At 40.8% G+C, this 22,920-nt stretch overlaps 1 protein-coding gene across 1 annotated transcript in view; it reads right to left on the bottom strand.

The window, feature by feature from the left end:
* Nucleotides 1-8,264: 8,264 nt before the first annotated feature.
* Nucleotides 8,265-22,920, bottom strand: part of CSN3 (COP9 signalosome subunit 3) — a 38,982-nt gene continuing 24,326 nt past the window's right edge. The window contains exons 7-8 of the mRNA XM_071682739.1: nucleotides 21,216-21,329; nucleotides 8,265-8,819 (exon numbers count right to left, since the gene is read on the bottom strand). Of these exons, the coding sequence (XP_071538840.1) occupies nucleotides 8,658-8,819; nucleotides 21,216-21,329 (276 nt within the window). The 3' untranslated portion in view covers nucleotides 8,265-8,657. The remainder of the gene's footprint in view (nucleotides 8,820-21,215; nucleotides 21,330-22,920) is intronic.

Here is a 22,920-nt window from a genome sequence, read left to right as displayed (position 1 = left end):
AAGACGGCTGAGAAGTCTGCATTCGAAGGTTATCGAATATAACACTTTCTTTTCTAAGTTTATCACTAATACCTTATTCACACTTTTGCATATCTACTGATATCATTAAGATTTACATTCTTACAGGTTCCTTCAATAGTTTTATTAATATTTATGATTGCACTGGATCTGTTCAGTTATGTAATTCATTACAATAACTTTTCCATCTTTAAGTAAATTTATCAGAGAAAGTTGAATTTGATTAGGATGTATTTTACAGTGAATTTATGAAAGCACAAAAGATAACTATAATGTTTGTGGTTTAGTGAAGTAACTGATTCTTGGTTTAGCCTGTGTTATTGCCTCATCCTGGCTGACTCTATTTTCATCAAATATAGTATTTTCTTTCCCATGTTTTATGTTTATTTCCTTCACAGTCAATCTGCAAATTTATTACTGAAAATGGTGCACAAATCACTTTCATCCATTTCTTTTTGGCATTTACAGTTTATCTTATCATCTGTGTTTCCTTTTTTCCACTCCTTTTCTGCATTAAACGTGCACTCTAACAGTTTATTACTAATTACCTCATAAATACATTCCTCCACATTCACATTACACTGTATCTTGTAACAGACAGATAGACAGAAGGCTGATAAGTCTGCATTCGAAGATTATCGAATATGACACTTTCTTTTCTAAGTTTATCACCTGTACCTTACTCACACTTTTGCTCAGTTATCAATATCAGTAAGAATTGTGTTCCTACATTTTTTTTGTAAATTATGGGCAAATAATATTTCACAAGAGCATGTCCCCTATTTAGACCATTAGTTGCTGTTATTGGACTCTGCCTGTTTTGAGGTTACACTGTGAATGAAAATTCACCTTTAGTGAGGCTGTCACTGGGAGTACAGTATCATCAAAAACTTCTCACTCCAGTTCATATTTCCCTGCTGCTGGAAGTAACACAACCTTGGGCTGCAGGAGTCATGTGAAAGTGATCATGGATGACACCAGGACTCTTTCCTAAAAATTAATGGGTTTCCTGCAGCCTTAAGGCTGCACTTCAACTGGGAGCAGGAAATGGTGAACTATGCAGTAAGAAGTTCCTCAACAAGACTACTCCTTTTTATAGTTCAGTGAAATTTACACAGCCTTGCTGAAGTGCAGTGTAACCACATGCAGAAATATATTGGTCCAGTAACACCAATATATTTTCTATTCCTAATTTGTTGCCATTTCCTGCCACACCGAGCTAGCATCAGGAACAGACAAACAATGGCCGCACTTGCTCACATTTGTGTCGTGTAATAATGTACAACGTATATGTCATCTATAATATTCAATATGTAATTTATGTGAATAGAATGAGGAGAACAAATAGGAATCTATAGTGAAGGGAGCAGATTAGGATGTGGGACCTGGCAAAAGACAGGTGAAAAGAGATGGAGTGAGTGCTTTCAAGGGCTGTTAAATATGTTATAAGATAGGGAAGTGGATGTTCAGTGTTTATACATAGTAGCATGCAGAGTGAGAAAGTCCTGTTGAATGGTTTGGTGGAAAAGGAGGTTGTGAAAGCCATGAGGACTGGCAAAACCTGTGTACAGTAAATAACCCTTGTAAAAAGGCATGGGGTACAAAATTGAATGCTTGAATTACAGAGGTACAAGTCCGCTGATACAAACCTAATAAGGTGTATGGGAGAGTACCGAGTGAGAGGGTGGTTGCATTGACAGAACATCTGAATTGGAAGGAGAAGTGTGGTGTCAGGAGAGGTAAAGGACATGTGGACCAGGTGTGTGCTTTGAAGAATCTATGTGGACCAGGTGTGTGCTTTGAAGAATCTATGTGGAAAAATAGCTGAAGAAACAAGGTGAATCTGGAGGAAGTGTAATGATGAGATTAAGACATTGTAGAAGATGCGATGAGTATATGCGGTAAATGAAGCATCGTAGAATATGAGAAGTTTTTAACAGGACAGTAAGGCGCATGTGCAACTAGGAAGGGAGGAAGGCAAGTGGTTCTTGGTAAAGGTGGATCTGTGGCAAAGGATGTGTAATGTCACCATGGCTTTTAATCGATTTACGGACAAGGTGGTAAATGCAGTCTTAGGGTAATGGACAGGTCTATAGCACACTGGGGTTGGAACTGGGGTGGAGCACTGGGAGGTGAATCAGTTGCTGTTTGCAGATGATATGGTTCTGATAGGGAGACTCAAGAAAGAAACTCCAAAAGCTGTTGACAAAGTTTGGGAGAGTGTGGGAAAAGGATGAATTTGAGAGGGAATGTGAACAAAAGTAATGTTATGTGATGGAGCAGGGAGATGAGACAGGAAAGTTTGAGAGTAAATCTGAACGGAGAGAACCTGGTTGAAGTGGATACCTTGGGTTAATTGGCAGTGGATGGAACTGTGATGGCTGAAGTGTGTCACTGGGTGGGGTTATGGCTAAGGTCCTGGGTGCAGTGAAGAGTGTGTGGCATGAGAAAGGTCCTGGGTGCAGTGAAGAGTAAGTGGCAGGAGAGATCAATGTCAGTTACTTACTTCCTATCCCAGGAGTTCTTTTTATTTTCACATGGTTCCTGCAGCATTTATGATGCCAGCCATGTCCACAGGTCAGGATCATAAGTCATACAGTGTTGTGATGTGTGTATGTCCATGTGCAGAGTGCAGGGCAACTGAATAGTAAGCGATTTGGTGTCTTCATTATGGTAGCTGCATCATGAGCATGGGGGTCTTGGAATATATTGATAAGGTGCTTGTAATGGTGTGGGGATGAGTGATATCCAGAGCAATGACAGGAGAGAGTGACTCATGTTTGTCTGGGGAGTGTGGTTTTTGATGAGTGTATGTATGTTTGGTGGGTTAGAGTTTCAGACCAAGCTGGGAGGTCAGATCTTCAATGCTTTACAGGTTATGTCAGTGTGTATGTGTTTTGTCAGTGTTATATTTGTCGGAGGTAGAGGGGATCTGTGGGTAGAAGTTACTGAAGCATGAGGCAGAGATACAGAGATAAGCTTTTGATTTCCCTTTGGGAGTTGGTGGTCAGTTATGTGGTTTGGGTGGGAGAAGTTATCGCTACTGCATAGAACTGAGTGCCGAGCATGTTAAGGTAGGACTGCATTGGGAGGATCTTTCTTTCATTGTGTCGTGGTGATTGTTCATGGTTACTAGGCAGCCAGTTATTGTTCTGAGTACACTTTTATGTGTGGCTTACAGCTATTATAATTGCTTTTGAGAGGATGGAAGACTAGGCAAGTAAGTCATAGCTTAAAGTAGAGTAAATGAATTGTTTATAGAGGATATTGAGTTTCTTTTTATCAAAATCTGATGCCACTTAGTGTTTGTTCTCAGGGTATTGAGTTTATGTACTGCTTTTATGTTGATGCTTGTGGTGTGGGGAGTGAACATCATGTATGTGTCGTAAATGATGTTTAGAATAGTTGGTGTTTTGTTGTCGGAGTAATTGTCCATTCAAAGTGACTGGAGGGTGAGAGATGTATCTGTTTATGTCTGGCATTAAAAGAGAGAATAATGACTTCTTTGGAGATGCAGATATTCTGTTTTTGGTGAGCCACTGTTCCAATGATGTAATGAAGTGTTGCATATTTGATGCTGCTACTGTGATGTTAAGGGGTTGTGATGAAACTGCGAGTTTATCTGCATATGAAAGGAACTTCATGTTGAGGTTTGCTTGTAGTGATGGGAAGTCATGTAGGCAAAGAATGATGTTAGCATGTATATCTAAAGGTATAGTAGTTATAGCAATGTCTTAAGGATGTGGGTCCTCGGTCCTGAATGCAAAAGGGCAGAAAAGGGTGGATGTGTTAGATAAAATGCTCAAGGACTAAATGTGGTATGAGGTGCACTGATCATTTGAGGAATGACAGTGTAAGAAAGATGGGTGTCAGGAAGGGAACATATCTGAGGGAGCAGACCAGGTTAAACTAAAATAGTGAAGAGAGCTAAAATAAGTGAAGAGAGAATGATTAAGATGATATAAATGTCAGATGTCAAAAGAGCAAAGCATAGTTGGGGATGAGGAGGTGGTGAAGGAATGATGAAGGGATGGAGTGAAAGAGGCTTTGAGTTATCAGAACCTGAACATCCAGGAAGGTGAGAAGTGATCATGGGATAGACAAATTGAAGCATCATGGTATACAGGGGGTGACATGGTGTCAATGGGTTGAACTAAGGTATATGAAGCAGTCAGAGGAAACCACAGAATGGTCTGTGGGGGCATGACTGTGTAAGAGAGATGGGTGCCAGGAAGGGGAACATACCTGAGGGAGTAGACCAGGCTAAGCTAAAATAGTTTGAACATATGGAGGGAATAAGTGAAGAGAGAATGATTAAGACGATATAAATGTCAGATGTCAAAAGAGCAAGGCATAGTTGGGGATGAGAAGGAGGTGAAGGGATGGAGTAAAAGAGGCTTGAGTTATCAGAACCTGAACATTCAGGAAGGTGAGAAGTAATCATGGGATAGACAAATTGAAACTTCATGGTATACAGGGGATGACATGGTGTCAATGAGTTGAACTAAGGCTTATGAAGCAGTCAGAGGAAACCACAGAATGGTCTGTGGGGGCATGACTGTCGATAGGAGGCTCTGGTTTTGATGCATTACACACCAACATATGGCCTTTGATTGCAGCATGTTTTGTCTACAATATGTCAGTCACTATTATATGCATCATGTGAGAAACAAACATGGCTTTCACTCTTCACACCAACAATATCATTACAAAGCAACTCATACTACCTTCTATAAGAACACTAAGTGCTACCATATTTAGAAATAAAAAAAAGTCCCTTAGCATCCTCTAAATACAATTCATGTCCTCCAATCTAAACACCTTATATGCCTGATCTTCCTCCTTCTCAAAGACAAATATAACAAAGATGCAATCCACACAAAATAAAGCACTCAGAGTACTAACTGGCTGCCTAGCAATCACAAATACACAGCACTTATGAAATGAAATAAAGATCCTCAACATACTTGGCACTCGATTCTTTCCAAAAGCACTAGTCTCTTACCACCCAAACTACTGCATAACTAACTAAAATCCCTATGAGAAATCAAAAGCCTTTCCCTGCCTCCCACTTCGGCTACCTCTACTCACAGATCCCCCAACTCCCAACAAATATAACACTTACAAAACACATACACATTGAAATGACCTGACAAGCAATAAACAACCACCCTCTCAACTTGGTATTAAACACCACCACAGAACCTGAACATCCAGGAAGGTGAGAAGGGATCACCAAACATGAGTCACACTTTACCATCTATGCTCTGGACATCACCCTTCCCTAGATTACTACAAACATCAATTCAGCACATCCCAGAACCCTTCACACACCATTTCAGCACATCCCAGGACCCTTCGCATCCACAATGTTGCAACCATAATAAAGACACCATACATTTGCTATCTCTCTACACTGTTATAACTAATAACCTTGCTTTTATTTGCATCCACTCTCAACTTTCTCTTTTCACACACTTTCCTAAACTCAGACACCAGTTTCTGGAGTCTCTTACTTGAACGGCCACCACTGCCATGTCATAAGCAAACACCACTTGACTCACTTCCTAAGCCACCCCACCCCTGGTAAATTGCAGACCTGCTCCTGTCTTCAAAACTTCCATTCACCTCCTTACCAACCCAACCACAAACAAGTTAAACAGCAAAGAAGGCATCATACACCCAGCTACAAACCCACCTTCAACTGCAACCACTCATTCTTTTGTTTTCCTACTCACACATACACATTGCTCTAATGATTGAAAACTCTTCAATGCTTCTAGCAGCTTTTCTCCCACACCATATATATATTCATAACACTTCATCTCTATATATGGAGGAGTTGTGGGAATATGTTGAGTGCAAGGGTGTGAGCCCTAGAATGATGTGGGTAAAACTGACAGTGGAATATGAGTGGTAGGTGATTATTATAGCTAAAGGATTTGGCCACATGGGGAATGACAAAGAAAGGCGAGTGTTTTGGGAAGAGGTGAGTAAGTATGTCAGCAGCTTTGATGCGAGACACTGGGTATTAGTGATGGGTTATTTGAATATGAAAGTGGATAATGTAGTAGTTTAGTGTATAATTGGGTGGTATGGAGTATTTTGTTGAAAGTGGAGGTGAGACACTGGGTACTAGTGATGGATGATTTGAATAAGAGAAAGGGTAATGTGTCAGTTAAATGTGTGGTATAGAGTATCAATAATGTGAGTGGAAATGGTAAACAGCTTGTGGAGTTTTGTGTTCTGAAAAAGGACTTGTTATTGGGAATACCTAGTATAAAAAGAGGAACACAAATAAGTATACATGTAGGAGACAATAAGTGGGCATTTCTGGATTGCATACTAATCAATAGGTGAGCAAAAGAGATATAAATGTGCAGAGAGGGGCAGCTGGTGTGATGTCTGATCATTACCTGGAAGAGGCAAGGATGAAGATTTGTAAAGGCTTTTGGAAATGAGGAAATGATTTGGGTGAGAAGAGCGTGGTGAAAGTAAACTTGGAAAAGAAGCTTGTTTGAAGAGATACCCGGAGAGATTGAGCATAGCATCACAGAAGGTGAGATGAACAGCTATGAGAGTAGGGAAGGAAGAAATATCTAAGAAAGCAGAGTTGACTTGGGCAAAAGAAATGTGTGGCATGTGGAAGGTGGGAGATGGGCATGTGAGAAATTATAGTGGAAGGATGACGAAGTAAAGTTGCAGGTGAAAGGTTAAAAGAGAAGTGTATCACTAAGAGTACTAGTGACTGGGAGATGTACAAGAGGTCAAGTAGAAGGTGCATGGGCTGAAAGAGAGTGAGGGAAAATGAGAATTTGGGGTATGCAAGTATTGCAAACTTCTTGGCTACTCCTTGGAGAATAAGATGGTTAATAGTGTGAGAAAACAAAGAGAACAAAGTAGGAACATCAGTGAAGGGGGAAAGGGGGAAAAGGTGCCAGAGATAAGGTAAATATGAAATGTAATACGTACTTTAGAGGACTGCTGGATGTGTTTGATGATAGGATGGCAGATTTGGGGTGTTTGGGTTGGTGAGTTATGTGAAATGAGAGAATCACGGTAAGTGGTTGAGTGAAAAGATGAAAGGTGCTAAGTGCAGCTGGAGTGGATGGTAATGCAGTTGAATTTCTTAAGAAAGGACTTGACTATATTGTTGACTGATTAGTTAGGATTTTCATTTTGTGTATGGATAATGGTGAAGTGCTGGAAGACTAGCAAAATAACTGTATAGTGCCACTATTTAAAGACAAAGTTGATGTTTTAAATACAGAGGTATATCTTTTGAGGGGATCTGGTAAGTTGTATGGAAGAGTGATTGAGAGGGATGCGGCATGCACAGGCCATCAGACTGGGGTGGAACAACATGGCTTCAGGAATGTAGATGATGTGTGGAACATGAGTTTGCTTTGAAGAATGTGTGTGAGAAATACAGAAAGACATGAATGTGGCATTTATAGAACCAGAGAAAGCATATGATAGGGTTGATAGATAATCTGTAAGGGAAGTTACAAATATATGTACGGGAGGAAAGCTATCAAAAAGTGATGAAAATGCATGTGAAAGCAGGTAGGGTATGAAGGTCTGCAGCAGGGTTGTGTGATGTCACCATGGCTATTTGTTTATGGATTGGGTGGTGAGGAGGTGGATGTAAGGGTCTCGGGGAAAGCAGCAGGTGTGCAGTCTGTTTGGGGTGGGGGCCTAGGGGGTGAGTCATTTACTGTTTGTTAATGACATAGCACTGGTAGCAAATTTGAGTTAGAAACTGCAGAAGCAGGCATCTGAGTTTGCAAAAGTGTGTGGAGATAAAATTAAATGTGAAATAAAGCAAGGTTAGCAATGAAGAGAGGTTATTTGGTGCTAGAGTCTGATTGGATTAAATTTTGTGGAGGTTTTAAGGTACCTTGGATTGGATATGGCAGTGAATGGAACTATGGAAGCTGAGGTGTGTCATAAGGTGGGTGAAGGGCCTGGGAGAACTGAGATATGTGTGTGGAAAGAAAGGTCACTATCTGGGACGGAAAAGATGGGCATGTCTGAAGGTACAGTTGCTGCAAGTGTTGTATAGATGTGAGACATAGGCTCTAGATGAAAACATAAGGATGAGAGAGAATGTGTTGGAAATTAAATGTCTGAAGACAAAATGTGGTGTGAGATGAGTTGAAAGAATAAGAGAGAGTAAGGTAAGAGAGGGTCTAGTAGTAAGATGAGTATGTATGAGAGATAATATGACAAATAAAATATGTATGTATGTATATATACATATATTGACAGATAGATATATATATATACATATGTAATCCTTGTAAATGATATGTACTTTTAGGACATTGGGCTTTAGTTCTACAAAAATCATGGGTATAAATAATTTCCACTACCAAAGCAATTTTAATGCACCTAGACTGAGAGACACTAAATGAAAATATTCATAAAAAAAAATCTTTATTTTCTGAATCAGTTAAGCAGAGGTGATCTAATAAAGAGACTTTAAACATTTATAAAAGTAAACAGAGATAATAATTTAAGATGGTGGGTGTAATATGTGAGGTAATGGAAAAAGCTAAGGCTTGCAAATGTGAAAACTAATTAAGAAATACATAAAGAATTCGTCATATACAAAGGAGGCATGACACACAAGGTGATCACATGGAAGAAACAATAGAAAATGAGGTGGATTGTGCTGAAGATGGAGTAGGTCCTTCATCATCCTGTGGGCCCAACACTTTCTGTACATACTGTGGATTAACTACAATTTCTTCTTCCATGGCTTGGAGTCTTCGTTCAACTTCCATACACAGCTGCATCTGTAAAGAAAATTTTACAAATTTCAGACCAGTAGGGAGCACTGTTCAATAAAAGCAAGTGTACAATTTCTCAATTACATGAAAGCAGTACTTTGTAAACAAGCACTACAAGGAAGTGGATTTGCCCAATGAAGTGGATGTCAGGAGAAATGCTAGGTAAAATCAACTCAGCTTCATTGGCATAGTCATAATAAAATAAAAAAGCATAAATAAAACAGTCTGAAGTTATAAGAAAGTGAATAAAGTACAGATAAATGCAGGTTTTACAAGCAAATAAGCATAACAAAGAAGACTTGGATACATAACATAGCTTAAATAGAACCATGTACACATGACACATATACGTCCTTCAACAAACTCACACAAAAAATATGATGAATTTTACATTAGTACACATGGATACACAACCTTTAAAGTAATACATAGCCATAGTGTACTACAGGGACATCACAGATAAAAAAAATCAGTATCCTGATTGGGAATGCAACAGGTTACAAGTTCATCATAACATTCATAATCAACTTGCTTGTACAAACCTCAGTGTTAATGGAGATAATAAATCATTCATTATACTTGATCACATTTCGTGCCTCAAAGAGGTAGTGCTCGGAAACTGACACTCATATACACATATATAAATATAAATGCCCATATACATTTTTTTCGTACATATTCGCCATATCCTTCATCAGCAAGGTAGCATTAAGAACAGAGGACTGAGCCTTAGAGAGAATATCCTCACTTGGCCTCTTCTCAGTTCCTTCTATTGGAAAAATTAAAATGGGAGGGGAGGATTTCCAGCCCCTCCACTCCCTCACCTTTTAGTTGCCTTCTACGACACACAGGGAATATGTGAGTATTCTTTCTCCCCCATCCCCAGGGATAAACATATAAATGCATACATATACAATTACAGAGACATAAGTTTGTTGAGTATTCCTGGGAAATTATTTGGGAGGATATTGACTGAGAGGGTAGAGGCATGTACAGAGCATCAGATTGGGAAGAGCAATGTGGTTTCAGAAGTGATAGAGGAAGTGAGGATCAGGTGTTTGCTCTGAAGAATGTATGTGAGAAATACTTAGAAAAACAGATGGATTTCTATGCAGCATTTATGGATCTGGAGAAGGCATATCATTATAGAGTTGACAGAGATGCTTTGTGGAAGGTACTAAGAGTATATGGTGAGGGAGGTAAGTTGCTAGAAGCAGTGAAAACTTTTTACCAAGGATGAGGCATATGTACAAGAAGGACGAGAGGAAAGTGAATGGTTCCCAGTGAATCTCGGTTTGCGGCAGGGGTGCGTGATGCCTCCATGGTTGTTTAATTTGTTTATGGATGGGGTGGTTAGGGAGGTGAATGCAAGAGTTTTGGAAAGCGGGGCAAGTATGTAATGTGTTGTGGATGAGAGGGCTTGGGAAGTGAGTCAGTTGTTGTTTGCTGATGATATAGTGCTGGTGATTGATTCAGGTGAGAAACTGCAAAAGTTAGTGACTAAGTTTGGTAAACTGTATGAAAGAAGAAAGCCGAGTGTAAATGTGAATAAGAGCAAGGTTATTAGGTCCAGTAGGGTTGAGGGACAAGTCAACTGGGAGGTAAGTTTGAATGGAGAAAAACTGGAGGAAGTGAAGTGGATTTAGCAGTGGATGGAACCATGGAAGCGGAAGTGAGTCATAGGGTGGGGGAGGGGGGCGAGGGTTCTGGGAGCGTTGAAGAATGTGTGGAAGGCGAGAACATTATCTCAGAGAGCAAAAATGGTTATGTTTAAAGGAATAGTGGTCCAATAATGTTATACGGTTGCAAGGCATGGGCTATAGATAGGGTTGTGCGGAGGAGGGTGAATGTCTTGGAAATGAGATGTTTGAGGACAATATGTGGTGTGAGCTAATAAAAAGAGTGTGGTTGAGAGAGCAGAAGAGGGTAATTGAAATGTTGGTCACATGGAGAGAATGAGTGAGGAAAGACTGACCAAGAGGATATATGTGTCAGAGGTGGGGGGAATGAGAAGTGGGAGAGCAAATTGGAGGTGGAAGGATGGAGTGAAAAAGATTTTGAGCGATTGGGGCCTGAACATACAGGAGGGTGAAAGATGTGCAAGGAATAGAAAGGTGTGCAAGGAACAGAGTGAATTGGAACAATGAGGTATAACAGGGTTGTCGATTGAACCAGAGCATGTGAAGTATCTGGGGTAAACCATGGAAAGTTTTGTGGGGCCTGGATGTGGAAAGGGAGCTGTGGTTTTGGTGCATTACACGTGACAGCTACAGACTAAATGTGAACGAATGTGGCCTTTGTTGTCTTTTTCTAGCGCTATCGCACACAAGCGCAGAGGGAGGGGTAGCCACTTCAAGTGTGGTGAGGTGGCGATGCGAATGGATGAAGGCAGCAATTATGAATATGAACATGTGTATATGTATGTGTATGTATACGTACATATCCCTGGGGATAGGGGAGAAAGAATACTTCCCATGTATTCCCTGCGTGTCGTAGAAGGTGACTAAGAGGGGAGGGAGCAGGGGAATGGAAATCCTCCCTCTCATTTTTGATTTTCCAAAAGAAGGAAAAGAGAAGGGGGCCAAGTGAGGATTTCCCTCAAAGGCTCAATCCTCTGTTCTTAACACTACCTCACTAATGCGGGAGACGGCGAACAGTATGAAAAAAATTGTATATGTATGTATACATAGAAGTGTATAGGTATGTACATGTGCGTGAGTAGGCGTGTATGAAAATGCATGTGTCTGTGGGTGGGTTGGGCCATTCTTCCATCTGTTTCTCTGCGCTACCTCGCTAACTTGGGAGACAGCGACAAAGTATAATAAAAAAAAAGTTAAAATGTTTAGGTATGTATATGTGCGTGTGTAGGCGTCTACATATATACTTGTGAATGCGGGTGGGTTGGACCATTCTTCGTCTGTTTCCTTGCGTTACCTCGCTAACGCAGGAGACGGCGATTAAGTATGATGAAAAATAAGAAACATATATATCAACATATTCACATACATACATACACTACCTTTATCTTATACTTAGTTGCTGCCTCCCGCGTTAACAAGGTAGTAAAAGGAAACAGACGAAAGAATGGCTTAACCCACCCATATACACATGTATGTACATAAATGCCCACACACACACACATATGTATACATTTCAACATATAGATACATATACTTTCTTTCTTCTTTCATACTATTCGCCATTTCCCGCATTAGCGAGGTAGCGTTAAGAACAGAGGACTGGGCCTTAGAGGGAATATCCTCACCTGGCCCCCTTCTCTGTTCCTTCTTTAGGGAAAAAAAAAAAAAAAACGAGAGGGGAGGATTTCCAGCCACCCGCTCCCTCCCCTTTTAGTCGCCTTCTACGACACGCAAGTAATACGTGGGAAGTATTCTTTCTCCCCTATCCCCAGGGATAACATACATATACATACACAGATATATACATATATACAACTGTACATACTCATACTTGCTGCCTTCATCCATGTCTTTTACCACCCAGCCACACAAGATATCAACCCCCTTCTCCCACATGCACGCAAAGTAGCGCAAGGAAAAGACAACAAAAGCCGCATTCGTTCACACTATGTCTCTAGCTGTCATGTGTAATGCATCAAAACCACAGCTCCCTTTTCACATCCAGGCCCCACACAACTTCCCATGGTTTGCCCTAGATGCTTCACATGCATATACATAATACATAATAAAAAGAGTATGGTTGACAGAGCAGAAGAGGGTGTGTTGAAATGGTTTGGACACGAGAGTATGAGTTAGGGAAGATTGACAAAGAGGATGTACGTGTCAGAGGTGGAGGGAAGAAGGAGAAGCGGGAGACCAAATTGGAGGTGGAAGGATGGAGTGAAAAAGATTTTGAGCAATCGGGGCCTGAATATACAGGAGGGTGAAAGGCATGCAAGGAATAGAGTGAACTGGGACAACGCAGTATACTGGGTTCAACATGTTGTCAATGGATTGAACCAGGGCATGTGAAGCATCTGTGGAATGGTCTGTGGGGCTTGGATGTGGATAGGAAGCTGTGGTTTCAGTGCATTACACATGACATCTAGAGACTAAGTGCAAATAAATGTCTCCTTTTTTGTCTGTTCCTGGCGCTGCCTCGCTGAGGAAGGTGGTAGGGGGATGTTATTCTATGTGTGGCAGGGAGGCAACAGGAATGAATGAAAGCAGCAAGTATGGATATGTAAATGTGTATACATGTATGTCTGTGTATGTATATATATATGTTGAAAAGTATATGTATGTATACATTGAAATGTATATGTATATATATGAGCGTGTGTGGGCGTTTATATATATACATGTGTATGTGGGTGGGTTGGGCTGTTCATCATCTGTTTCCTTGTGCTACCGTGTTAATGTGGGAGAGAGCAGCTAAGTATAATAAAAATAAATAATAGAACACACATATACATACACACACTCAGACTATGCATATATACGCATGTACATATTCATACTTGCTTGTCTTTGTCCATTCCTGTCCCTACCCCAACCCACAGAAAACAGCACTGCTACCCCCTGCTTCAGTGAGGTAGTGCCAGGAAAAGATAAAAAAGGCCACATTCGTTCACACTCGGTCTCTAGTTGTCATGTATAATGCATTAAAACCAAAGCTCCCTTTCAACATCCAGGCCCCACAGACCTTTCCATGGTTTACCCCCGATATTTCACATGCACTTGGTTCAATCCATCGGCAGCACATTGACCTCGTTATACCACATCATTCCAATTCCAATTCACTCTATTCCTTGCACGCCTTTCACCCTCTAGTATGTTCAGGCCCCGATCACTCAAAATCTTTTTCACTCCATCCTTCCACCTCTAATTTGATCTCCCGTTTCTCCTTCTTCCCTCCACCTCTGACACACATATCCTCTTTGTCAATATTTCCTCACTCATTCTTTCCATATGTCCAAACCATTTCAATACACCCTCTTCTGCTCTCTCACCTACACTCTTTATTTCCACACATCTCTCTTAACCTTTCATTACTTACTTGATTTAACCACCTCACACCACATATTGTCCTCAAACATTTCATTTCCAACGCATCTACCCACCTCCATACATCCCTATCTATAACCCATGCCTCACAACCATATAATATTGTTGGAACTATTTTGCTCTCTGAGATGACGTTCTTTCCTTCCACACATTTCTGATCACCCCCAAAGCCTTAACCCCCTTCCCCACTCTGTGATTCACTTCTACGTCCATGGTTCCATCTGCTGCTAAGTCCACTACCAGATGTCTAAAACACTTCACTTCCTCCAGTTGTTCTCCTTTCAAATTTACCTTCCAATTAACTTGTCCCTCAACCCTACTGAACCTAACAACCTTGCTCTTATTCACATTTACTCTCAACTTTCTCCTATCACATACTCTTCTAAACTCAGTCACCAACTTCTGCAGTTTCTCCCTTGAATCAACCACCAGAGGTTAATCATCAGCGAACAACAACTGACTCACTTCCCAGGCCATCTCCTCCCCAACAGACATTTGCCCCTCTCCAAAACTGTTGCATTTACCTCCCTAACCATCCTACCCATAAACAAATTAAACAACCATAGGGACATCACGCACCCCTGCTGCAGACCAACTTTCACTAGGAACCAATCACTTTCTTCTCTTCCTACTTGTACACATGCCTTACATCCTTGGTAAAAACTTTTCACTACTTCTAACAGCTTACCTCCCACACCATATTTTCTTAAGACTCCACAAAGCATCTCTATCAACCTATCATATGCCTTCTCCAGATCCATTAATGCTACATACAAATCCATCTGCTTTTATAAGTATTTCTCACACACATTCTTCAAAGCAAACACCTGATCCACCATCCTCTACCACTTCTGAAACCACACTGCTCTTCCCCAATCTGTTGCTCCATACATGCTTTTACCATCTCAATAAATACCCTCCCATATAATTTCCCAGGAATAATTCACAAACTTATGCCTCTGTAATTTGAAGACTCACCTTTATCTCATTTGCCTTTGTACAATGGCAATATGCATGCATTTCACTAATCCTCAGGCACTTCAACATGATCCATATATACAATGAATATCCTTACCAACCAATCAACAACACAGTCACCCCCTTTCTTAATAAATTCCACCGCAATACCATCCAAATCCGCCGCCTTGCCTGATTTCATCTTCCGCAAAGCTTTCACTACCTCTTCTCTCTTAACCAAACCATTCTCCCAGACCCTCTCGCTTTGCAAACTATTCCGACCAAAACACCTTACATCTGTCACTATCATAAAACACATTCAACAAACCTTCAAAATACTCACTCCATCTCCTTCTCACTTCATCACTGCTTGTTATTATTGTTTTCCCCCTTTTCCAATTCACTGATGTTCCCATTTGTTATCTTGTCTTATGCACCTCCTTCCAAAACATCTTTTTATTTTCCCTGTAGTTTAATGATACTCTCTCACCCCAACTCTCAGCTGCCCTCTTTTTCAACCCTTGCACCTTCCTCTTGACCTCCTGCCACTTTGTTTTATATATCTCCCTGTCATTAGCACTCCTTCCTTGTAAGTATCATCCAAACGCTTCTCTTTCCTCTTTCACTAACAACTCTACTTCTTCATCCCACCTCTTACTACCCTTTCCAATCTGCCCACCTCCTACCTTTCTCATGCCACATGCATCTTTTGCACATGTCATAACTGCTTCCCTAAATACATCCCTTTCCTCACCCACTCCCCTCACTCATTTGTTCTCACCTTTTGCCATTCTACAATCAATCTCTCCTGGTACTTCCTCACACAAGTCTCCTTTCCAAGGTCACTTACTCTCACCACTCTCTTCTCCCCAACCCCTCCCCCCTTTTTTTTTTTTTGAAAACCTCTACAAATCTTCATCTTCGCCCCCACATGATACTGATCAAACATCCCTCCAGCTGCCCTTCTCAGAACATTAGCATCCAAAAGTCTCTCTTTTACATGCCTACCTATTAACACGTAATCCAATAATCCCATATGACCATCTAACACTCTATCTATCTATATCTCTGATAACTGTTCCCTTTCCGATCTCCCTCAAAGGGGTGACCACATCAAAAGCATCTCCATAACCGATGAACTCCAGAGCTGCTTCTTAGCCTTTAGATCACAGGGCTAAGAATAAATCCTGAATGAATATGGTACATGTTATATTAATCTCGCCATACTGCACACTCACCATGATTGCAAAAACCTTAATACTGAGAGTACTGTGAATTAAGGTTTCTGTAAATATGATGTAAATATCCCTGGAGATGGGGAGAAAGAATACCTCCCATGCATTCCTCACGTGTCGTAGAAGGCGACTAAAGGGGATGGGAGCGGGGGGCTGAAAACCCTCCCCTCCTTGTATTTTGACACTCTAAAAGTGGAAACAGAAGGAGTCACACGGGGAGTGCTCATCCTCCTCGATGGCTCAGATTAGGGTGTCTAAATGTGTGTGGATGTAATCAAGACGAGGAAACAGGAGAGCTAGGTAGTATGTTTGAGGAAAGGAACCTGGATGTTTTAGCTCGGAATGAAACGAAGCTCAAGAGTAAAGGGGAAGAGTGGTATGGGAATGTCTTGGGAGTAAAGTCAGGGGTTAGTGAGAGGACAAGAGCAAGGGAAGGAGTAGCACTACTCCTGAAACAGGAGTGGTGGGAGTATGGGATAGAGTGTAAGAAAGTACACTCTTGACTGATATGGGTAAAACTGAAAGTGGATGGAGAGAGATGGGTGATTATTGGTGCATATGCACCTTGGCATGAGAAGAAAGATCATGAGAGGCAAGTGCTTTGGGAGCAGGTGAATGAGTGTGTTAGTAGTTCTGATGTACGAGACCAGGTTACAGCGATGGGTGATTTGAATGCAAAGGTGAGTAATGTGGCAGTTGAGGGAATAATTGGTGTACATGGGGTGTTCAGTGTTGTAAATGGAAATGGTGAAGAGCTCGTAGATTCATGTGCTGAAAAAAGACTGGTGATTGGGAATACCTGGTTTAAAAAGAGAGATATACATAAGTATACATATGTAAGTAGGAGAGATGGCCAAAGAGCGTTACTGGATTACGTGTTAATTGATAGGCGCGCAAGAGAGACTTTTGGATGTTAATGTGCTGAGAGGTACAACTGGAGGGATGCCTGATCATTATCTTGTGGAGGCGAAAGTGAAGATTTGTAGAGGCTTTCAGAAAAGAAGAGAGAATGTTGGGGTGAAGAGAGTGGTGAGAGTAAGTGAGCTTGGGAAGGAGACTTGTGTGAGGAAGTACCAGGAGAGACTGAGTACAGAATGGAAAAAGGTGAGAACAAAGGACGTAAGGGGAGTGGGGAAGGAATGGGATGTATTGAGGGAAGCAGTGATGGCTTGCGCAAAAGATACTTGTGGCATGAGAAACGTGGAAGGTGGGTTGATTAGAGAGGGTAGTGAGTGGTGGGATGAAGAAGTAAGATTATTAGTGAAAGAGAAGAGAGAGGCATTTGGATGATTTTTGAAGGGAAATAATGCAAATGAGTGGGAAATGTATAAAAGAAAGAGGCAGGAGGTCAAGAGAAAGGTGCACGAGGCAAAAAAGAGGGCAAATGAGAGTTGGGGTGAGAGAGTATCATTAAATTTTAGGGAGAATAAAAAGATATTTTGGAAGGAGGTAAATAAAGTGCATAAGACAAGGGAACAAATGGGAACTTCAGTGAAGGGGGCAAATAGGGGGTGATAACAAGTAGTGGTGATGTGAGAAGGAGATGGAGTGAGTATTTTGAAGGTTCGTTAAAAGTGTTTGATGATAGAGTGGCAGATATAGGGTGATTTTGTCGAGGTGGTGTGCAAAGTGAGAGAGTTAGGGAGAATGATTTAATAAACAGAGAAGAGGTAGTAAGAGCTTTGCAGAAGATGAAAGCTAGCAAGGCAGCAAGTTTGGATACAGTGGAATTTATTAAAAAAGGGGGTGACTGTATTGTTGACTGGTTGGTGAGATTATTTAATATATGTATGACTCATGGTGAGGTCCCTGAGGATTGGCGGAATGCTTGCATAGTAGCATTGTACAAAGGCAAAGGGGAAAAAAGTGAGTGCTCAAATTACAGAGGTATAAGTTTGTTGAGTATTCCTAGGAAATTATATGGGAGGGTATAGAATGAGCGGGTGATGGCATGTACAGAGCATCAGAGTGGGGAAGAGCAATGTGGTTCCAGAAGTGGTAAAGGATGTGTGGATCAGGTGTTTGCTTTGAAGAATGTATGTGAGAAATACTTAGAAAAGCAAATGGATTTGTATGTAGCATTTATGGATCTGGAGAAGGCATATCATAGAGTTGATAGAGATGCTCTGTGGAAGGTATCAAGAATATATGGTGTGGGAGGCAAGTTGTTAGAAGCAGTGAAAAGTGTTTATTGAGGATGTAAGGCATGTTTACATGTAGGAAGAGAGAAAAGTGATTGGTTCTCAGTGAATGTAGGTTTGCGGCAGGGGTGTGTGATGTCTCCATGGTTGTTTAATTTGTTTATGGATGGGGTTGTTAGGGAGGTAAATGCAAGAGTTTTGGAAAGAGGGGCAAGTATGCAGTCTGTTGTGGATGAGAGAGCTTGGGAAAAGAGTCAGTCGTTGTTCGCTGATGATACAGCGCTGGTGGCTGATTCATGTGAGAAACTGCAGAAGCTGATGACTGAGTTTGGTAAAGTGTGTGAAAGAAGAAAGCTGAAAGTAAATGTGAATAAGAGCAAGGTTATTAGGTACAGTAGGGTTGAGGGACAAGTCAATTGGGAGGTAAGTTTGAATGGAGAAAAACTGGAGGAAGTGAAGTGTTTTGGGTATCTGGGAGTGGATTTGGCAGCAGATGGAACCATGGAAGTGGAAGTGAATCATAGGGTGGGGGAGGGGGCGAAAGTTCTGGGAGCGTTGGAGAATGTGTGGAAGTCGAGAACATTATCTCAGAAAGCAAAAATGGGTATGTTTGAAGGACCAGTGGTTCCAACAATGTTATACGGTTGCGAGTAGTGGGCTATCGATAGAGTTGTGCGGAAAAGGGTGGATGTGCTGGAAATGAGATGTTTGAGGGCAATATGTGGTGTGAGGTGGTTTGATCGAGTAAGTAATAATGGAGTAAAAGAGACGTGTGGTAATAAAAAGAGTGTGGTTAAGAGAGCAGAAGAGGGTGTTTTGAAATGGTTTGGTCACATGGAGAGAATGAGTGAGGAAAGACAGACCAAGAGGATATATGTGTCAGAGGTGGGGGGAACGAGGAGAAGTGGGAGACCAAATTAGTGGTGGAAAGATGGAGTGAAAAAGATTCTGAGTGATTGGGGCCTGAACATGCAGAAGGGTGAAAGGCATGCAAGGAATAGAGTGAATTGGAATGATGTGGTATACCGGGGTTGACATGCTGTCAATGGATTGAACCAGGGTATGTGAAGCATCTGGGGTAAACCATGAAAAGTTCTGTGGGGCCTGGATGTGGAAAGGGAGCTGTGGTTTCAGTGCATTATACATGACAGCAAGAGACAGAGTGTGAACGAATGTGGCCTTTGTTGTCTTTTTCTAGCGCTACCTCGGGCACATGCAGGGGGAAGGGGTTGTTATTTCATGTGTGGCGGGGTGGCAATGGGAATGTGGTATACCGGGGTTGACATGCTGTCAGTGGATTGAATCAGGGCATGTGAAGTGTCTGGGGTAAACCATGGAAAGTTCTGTGGGGCCTGGATGTGGAAAGGGAGCTGTGGTTTCGGGCATTATTGCATGACAGCTAGAGACTGAGTGTGAATGAATGGGGCCTTTGTTGTCTTTTCCTCGCACTACCTTGCACACATGAAGGGGGAGGGGGATGGTATTCCATGTGTGGTGAGGTGGAGATGGGAATGAATAAAGGCAGACAGTGTGAATTGTGTGCATGGGTATATATGTATGTGTCTGTGTGTGTATATATATGTGTACATTGAGATGTATAGGTAGGTATATTTGCGTGTGTGGACGTGTATATATATACATGTGTATGGGGGTGGGTTGGGCCATTTCTTTCGTCTGTTTCCCTGCGCTACCTCACAAACGCAGGAGACAGCGACAAAGCAAAATAAATAAATAAAATAAAAAATATAGCATAATGGAGCAATCTTTTAAGAAAAAGTAAATGTCAAGAAACAAAGGCATAACAAAAAAAGAAGCATCATAAACTAAAAAATATAGCAAATAATTACATATGACTGAATGCTATCTGTATGTGCCTCATTCACATTTGAAGTACGAGGAGGACTCAGCCCTTCATACATGAAAGTGTTAAAAATACATAGCTGGGTAAGATATGCGCTGTCAAGTGCAATGTAATTACCTATTTGTCTGATGTTACACCACAAGTGAAATCACCTTTAGCGAGAGTTTATCATTGGAAGTACAGAGAATTCTCACTCCAAAGGGATTTAAATTTCCCTACAACAGGAAGTAGCACAGTACTGGGTTGCATGAGCCTTTTGAAAGGTCCTGGAAGACACCAGGAGTCTTTCATAAAAATTGGTCCAGGGGGAATCATAAATAATAAAAAAAAAGTAATACTGTGAAGGGAGGGAGTTTTACACACAGGGCTCCATCTTTTGAACATTCTCTATCATCATACATCTCCTTAAACTTGTGTATGCTGTCTACATTAAATACATCAGTCATTATATTCCACTATCCACCACTCATACACTATAAAAGTACCTCTTTACATCTTTTTCAACAAGTTTCTTACTTAATTTCACTAATTTCCTCTGGTTGCTCTATTCCTAGATACATCTTTCACAAAGAATTACATCATCATTCTGTTTTAAAAATCTAAAGGTTTTAACTAAGTCATCCCAAGTCCTCTCTCCCATGGCAAGAAAATTTCAAGCCTCTAGCCTTTCCCTGTAACCCAGCTCAATGAATTGTTTTTTGCTCTCATCTGAACCTTATCTGTTAGTTCTTGTGCTTCTTTGGATGCAGTGACAAAGCTTGAGAAGCATACCCTACTTTGGTCTTATGTACAATGTGAACTATTAGCTGAATAATTCCATATCCATTAACTTATATGCTAGTCTAATTTCTCCTAAGATGGAGCTCAGAGACAAGACTTCAAAGTCTATCCTGCTAGATGATGCTAGATAATAATCATATGTGAACCTATCAATGACTTTCAACTCATTTCCTAGTTTCATGGAATGAAAAACTGGTGCATACTTTCACAATGCAATGAGAAGTTGCTTAACTTACATCAAGTGCAATAATGACTTTCTAACTAGTATAAAACCTCATACACCCTGAACAATAAACTGATGTGTCAGGTGAATTACATCCTTCATTCACATCCAGTCTTCCAGTCTCTCCCTGAAAGATACTAGATTGAAAAATCATTAACCTTTATGGTTTAAACCTTACCTCCTTATCTAGATGAGCCATCATTGTTGGAGAGTTGTACTTTTCTGGATTATCAAGGAACACTATCATCCCATCGCGTTGATTTATGCTGGCATGGATTTCACCATCATCAATCTGTAAAATCATGGCTTTAAAAAGGTAAAAAAGTTGACACGTGCAGTGTCTATTCCATGCAAAATACCCTTGAAAAATACAAAAGCAAATCACCATAAAAAGGAAGTACTGAATATTCAACCTTGTTTAACTAGAACAATGTCCACAAGGAATGAACGCCCCCCTTGAACAGATACATAAGCCTACACAATATCATGACACCCTTTACCACAGTGATATCAAAACAGTCTGCTGTCAATCTCCAACTTCCTCTACCTCTTTACAACTTGCATATAAACATTCTCAATCAATTATTTTTGCATTCACCTCTTCCACTGTTCAAACTATTTCAGCTCTCTCATCGTCACATCTACAACCAGTACTTCTCAACTTCATACCAAATACTGACAAAAATCTCTCACTCTACACACTTATCTTCCTCAATATCCCTATCCAACTTTGCACTTTGTATTCTTTTGCCATTCTATTTATGAAAAATGTTACATTTCCTCATATCAAAATGAAGCTGAATTATGTTCCCTAACAAACTCAGCTTTAAATTTATATCCATAATGTAATTATCATTATCACTGTAATTATGATTTTTTTCATTCTTGATTGCCATTTCCCGCATTAGTGAGGCAGTGTCATGGGCAGACAAAGAAATGCCACATCTACTCACATCCACTCATTTGTCATGCGTACTGCACTGAAACCATCCACAACCAGGCTCCACAAACCTCTCCATAGTCTATCCCAGAAACTTCACATTCCCTGATTCAGTCTAGTGATAGCAAGTCGACCCCTGTAGACCCCATCGCTATTCAGTGCACACCTTTCACACTCCTGCATGTTCAGGCCCCGATAGTCCAAAATCTTTTTCACTCCATCCTTCTATCTTTAATTTGCCCATTAACCTTGTTCCCTCCATTTCTGACACATATATCCTCTTTGTCAACCTTTCCCTACTCATGTTCTCCATATGTCCAAACAATTTCAGCACACCCTCATCAGTTCTCTCAAACACATGCTCTTTATTACCACACCTCTCTCTTACCCTTTCATTACATAATCTAACCACCTTACACCACATTTTGTTCTCAAACATTTAATTTCCAATGAATCCAGCCTCCTCCGCACACCCTTACCTATAGCCCATGCTTTACATCCATATAATATTGTTGGGATGACTATACCTTCAAACATACCCATTTTTGCCCAACCAGATAACAATCTTTCCACAAATTCTTTAGCACTTCCAGACCCTTCGTTCTCTCACCTACCCTATTACTCAATTCCACTTCCAAGGTTCCATTCAACTCCATGTCCACTCTCAGGTATCTAAAGCACTTCATTCCCTCCAATTTTTCACCATTCATACTCACACCCTGATTACCCTGTCCCTCAACCTTCTAATCTTAATAACCTTGCTTTTATTCACATTTACTCTCAATTTCCTCCTTTTACATGGTCTTCCAAACTCAAGTCACCATCTCCTGCAGGTCTTCACTTTAGCCATCATTGCTGTATCATCAGCAAAGAGCAACTGACTCACTTTCCAGGTTCTCTTATCCCAACAGATTGAATACACACCCCTCTCTTGCAAGACTCT

The sequence above is a fragment of the Panulirus ornatus genome, chromosome 34 (genome assembly GCF_036320965.1).
Source record: "Panulirus ornatus isolate Po-2019 chromosome 34, ASM3632096v1, whole genome shotgun sequence".
Lineage (NCBI taxonomy): Eukaryota > Metazoa > Arthropoda > Malacostraca > Decapoda > Palinuridae > Panulirus > Panulirus ornatus.
The sequence above is the reverse complement of the archived record's forward strand: the minus strand, read 5'-3'. Positions and strand labels throughout refer to the sequence as shown.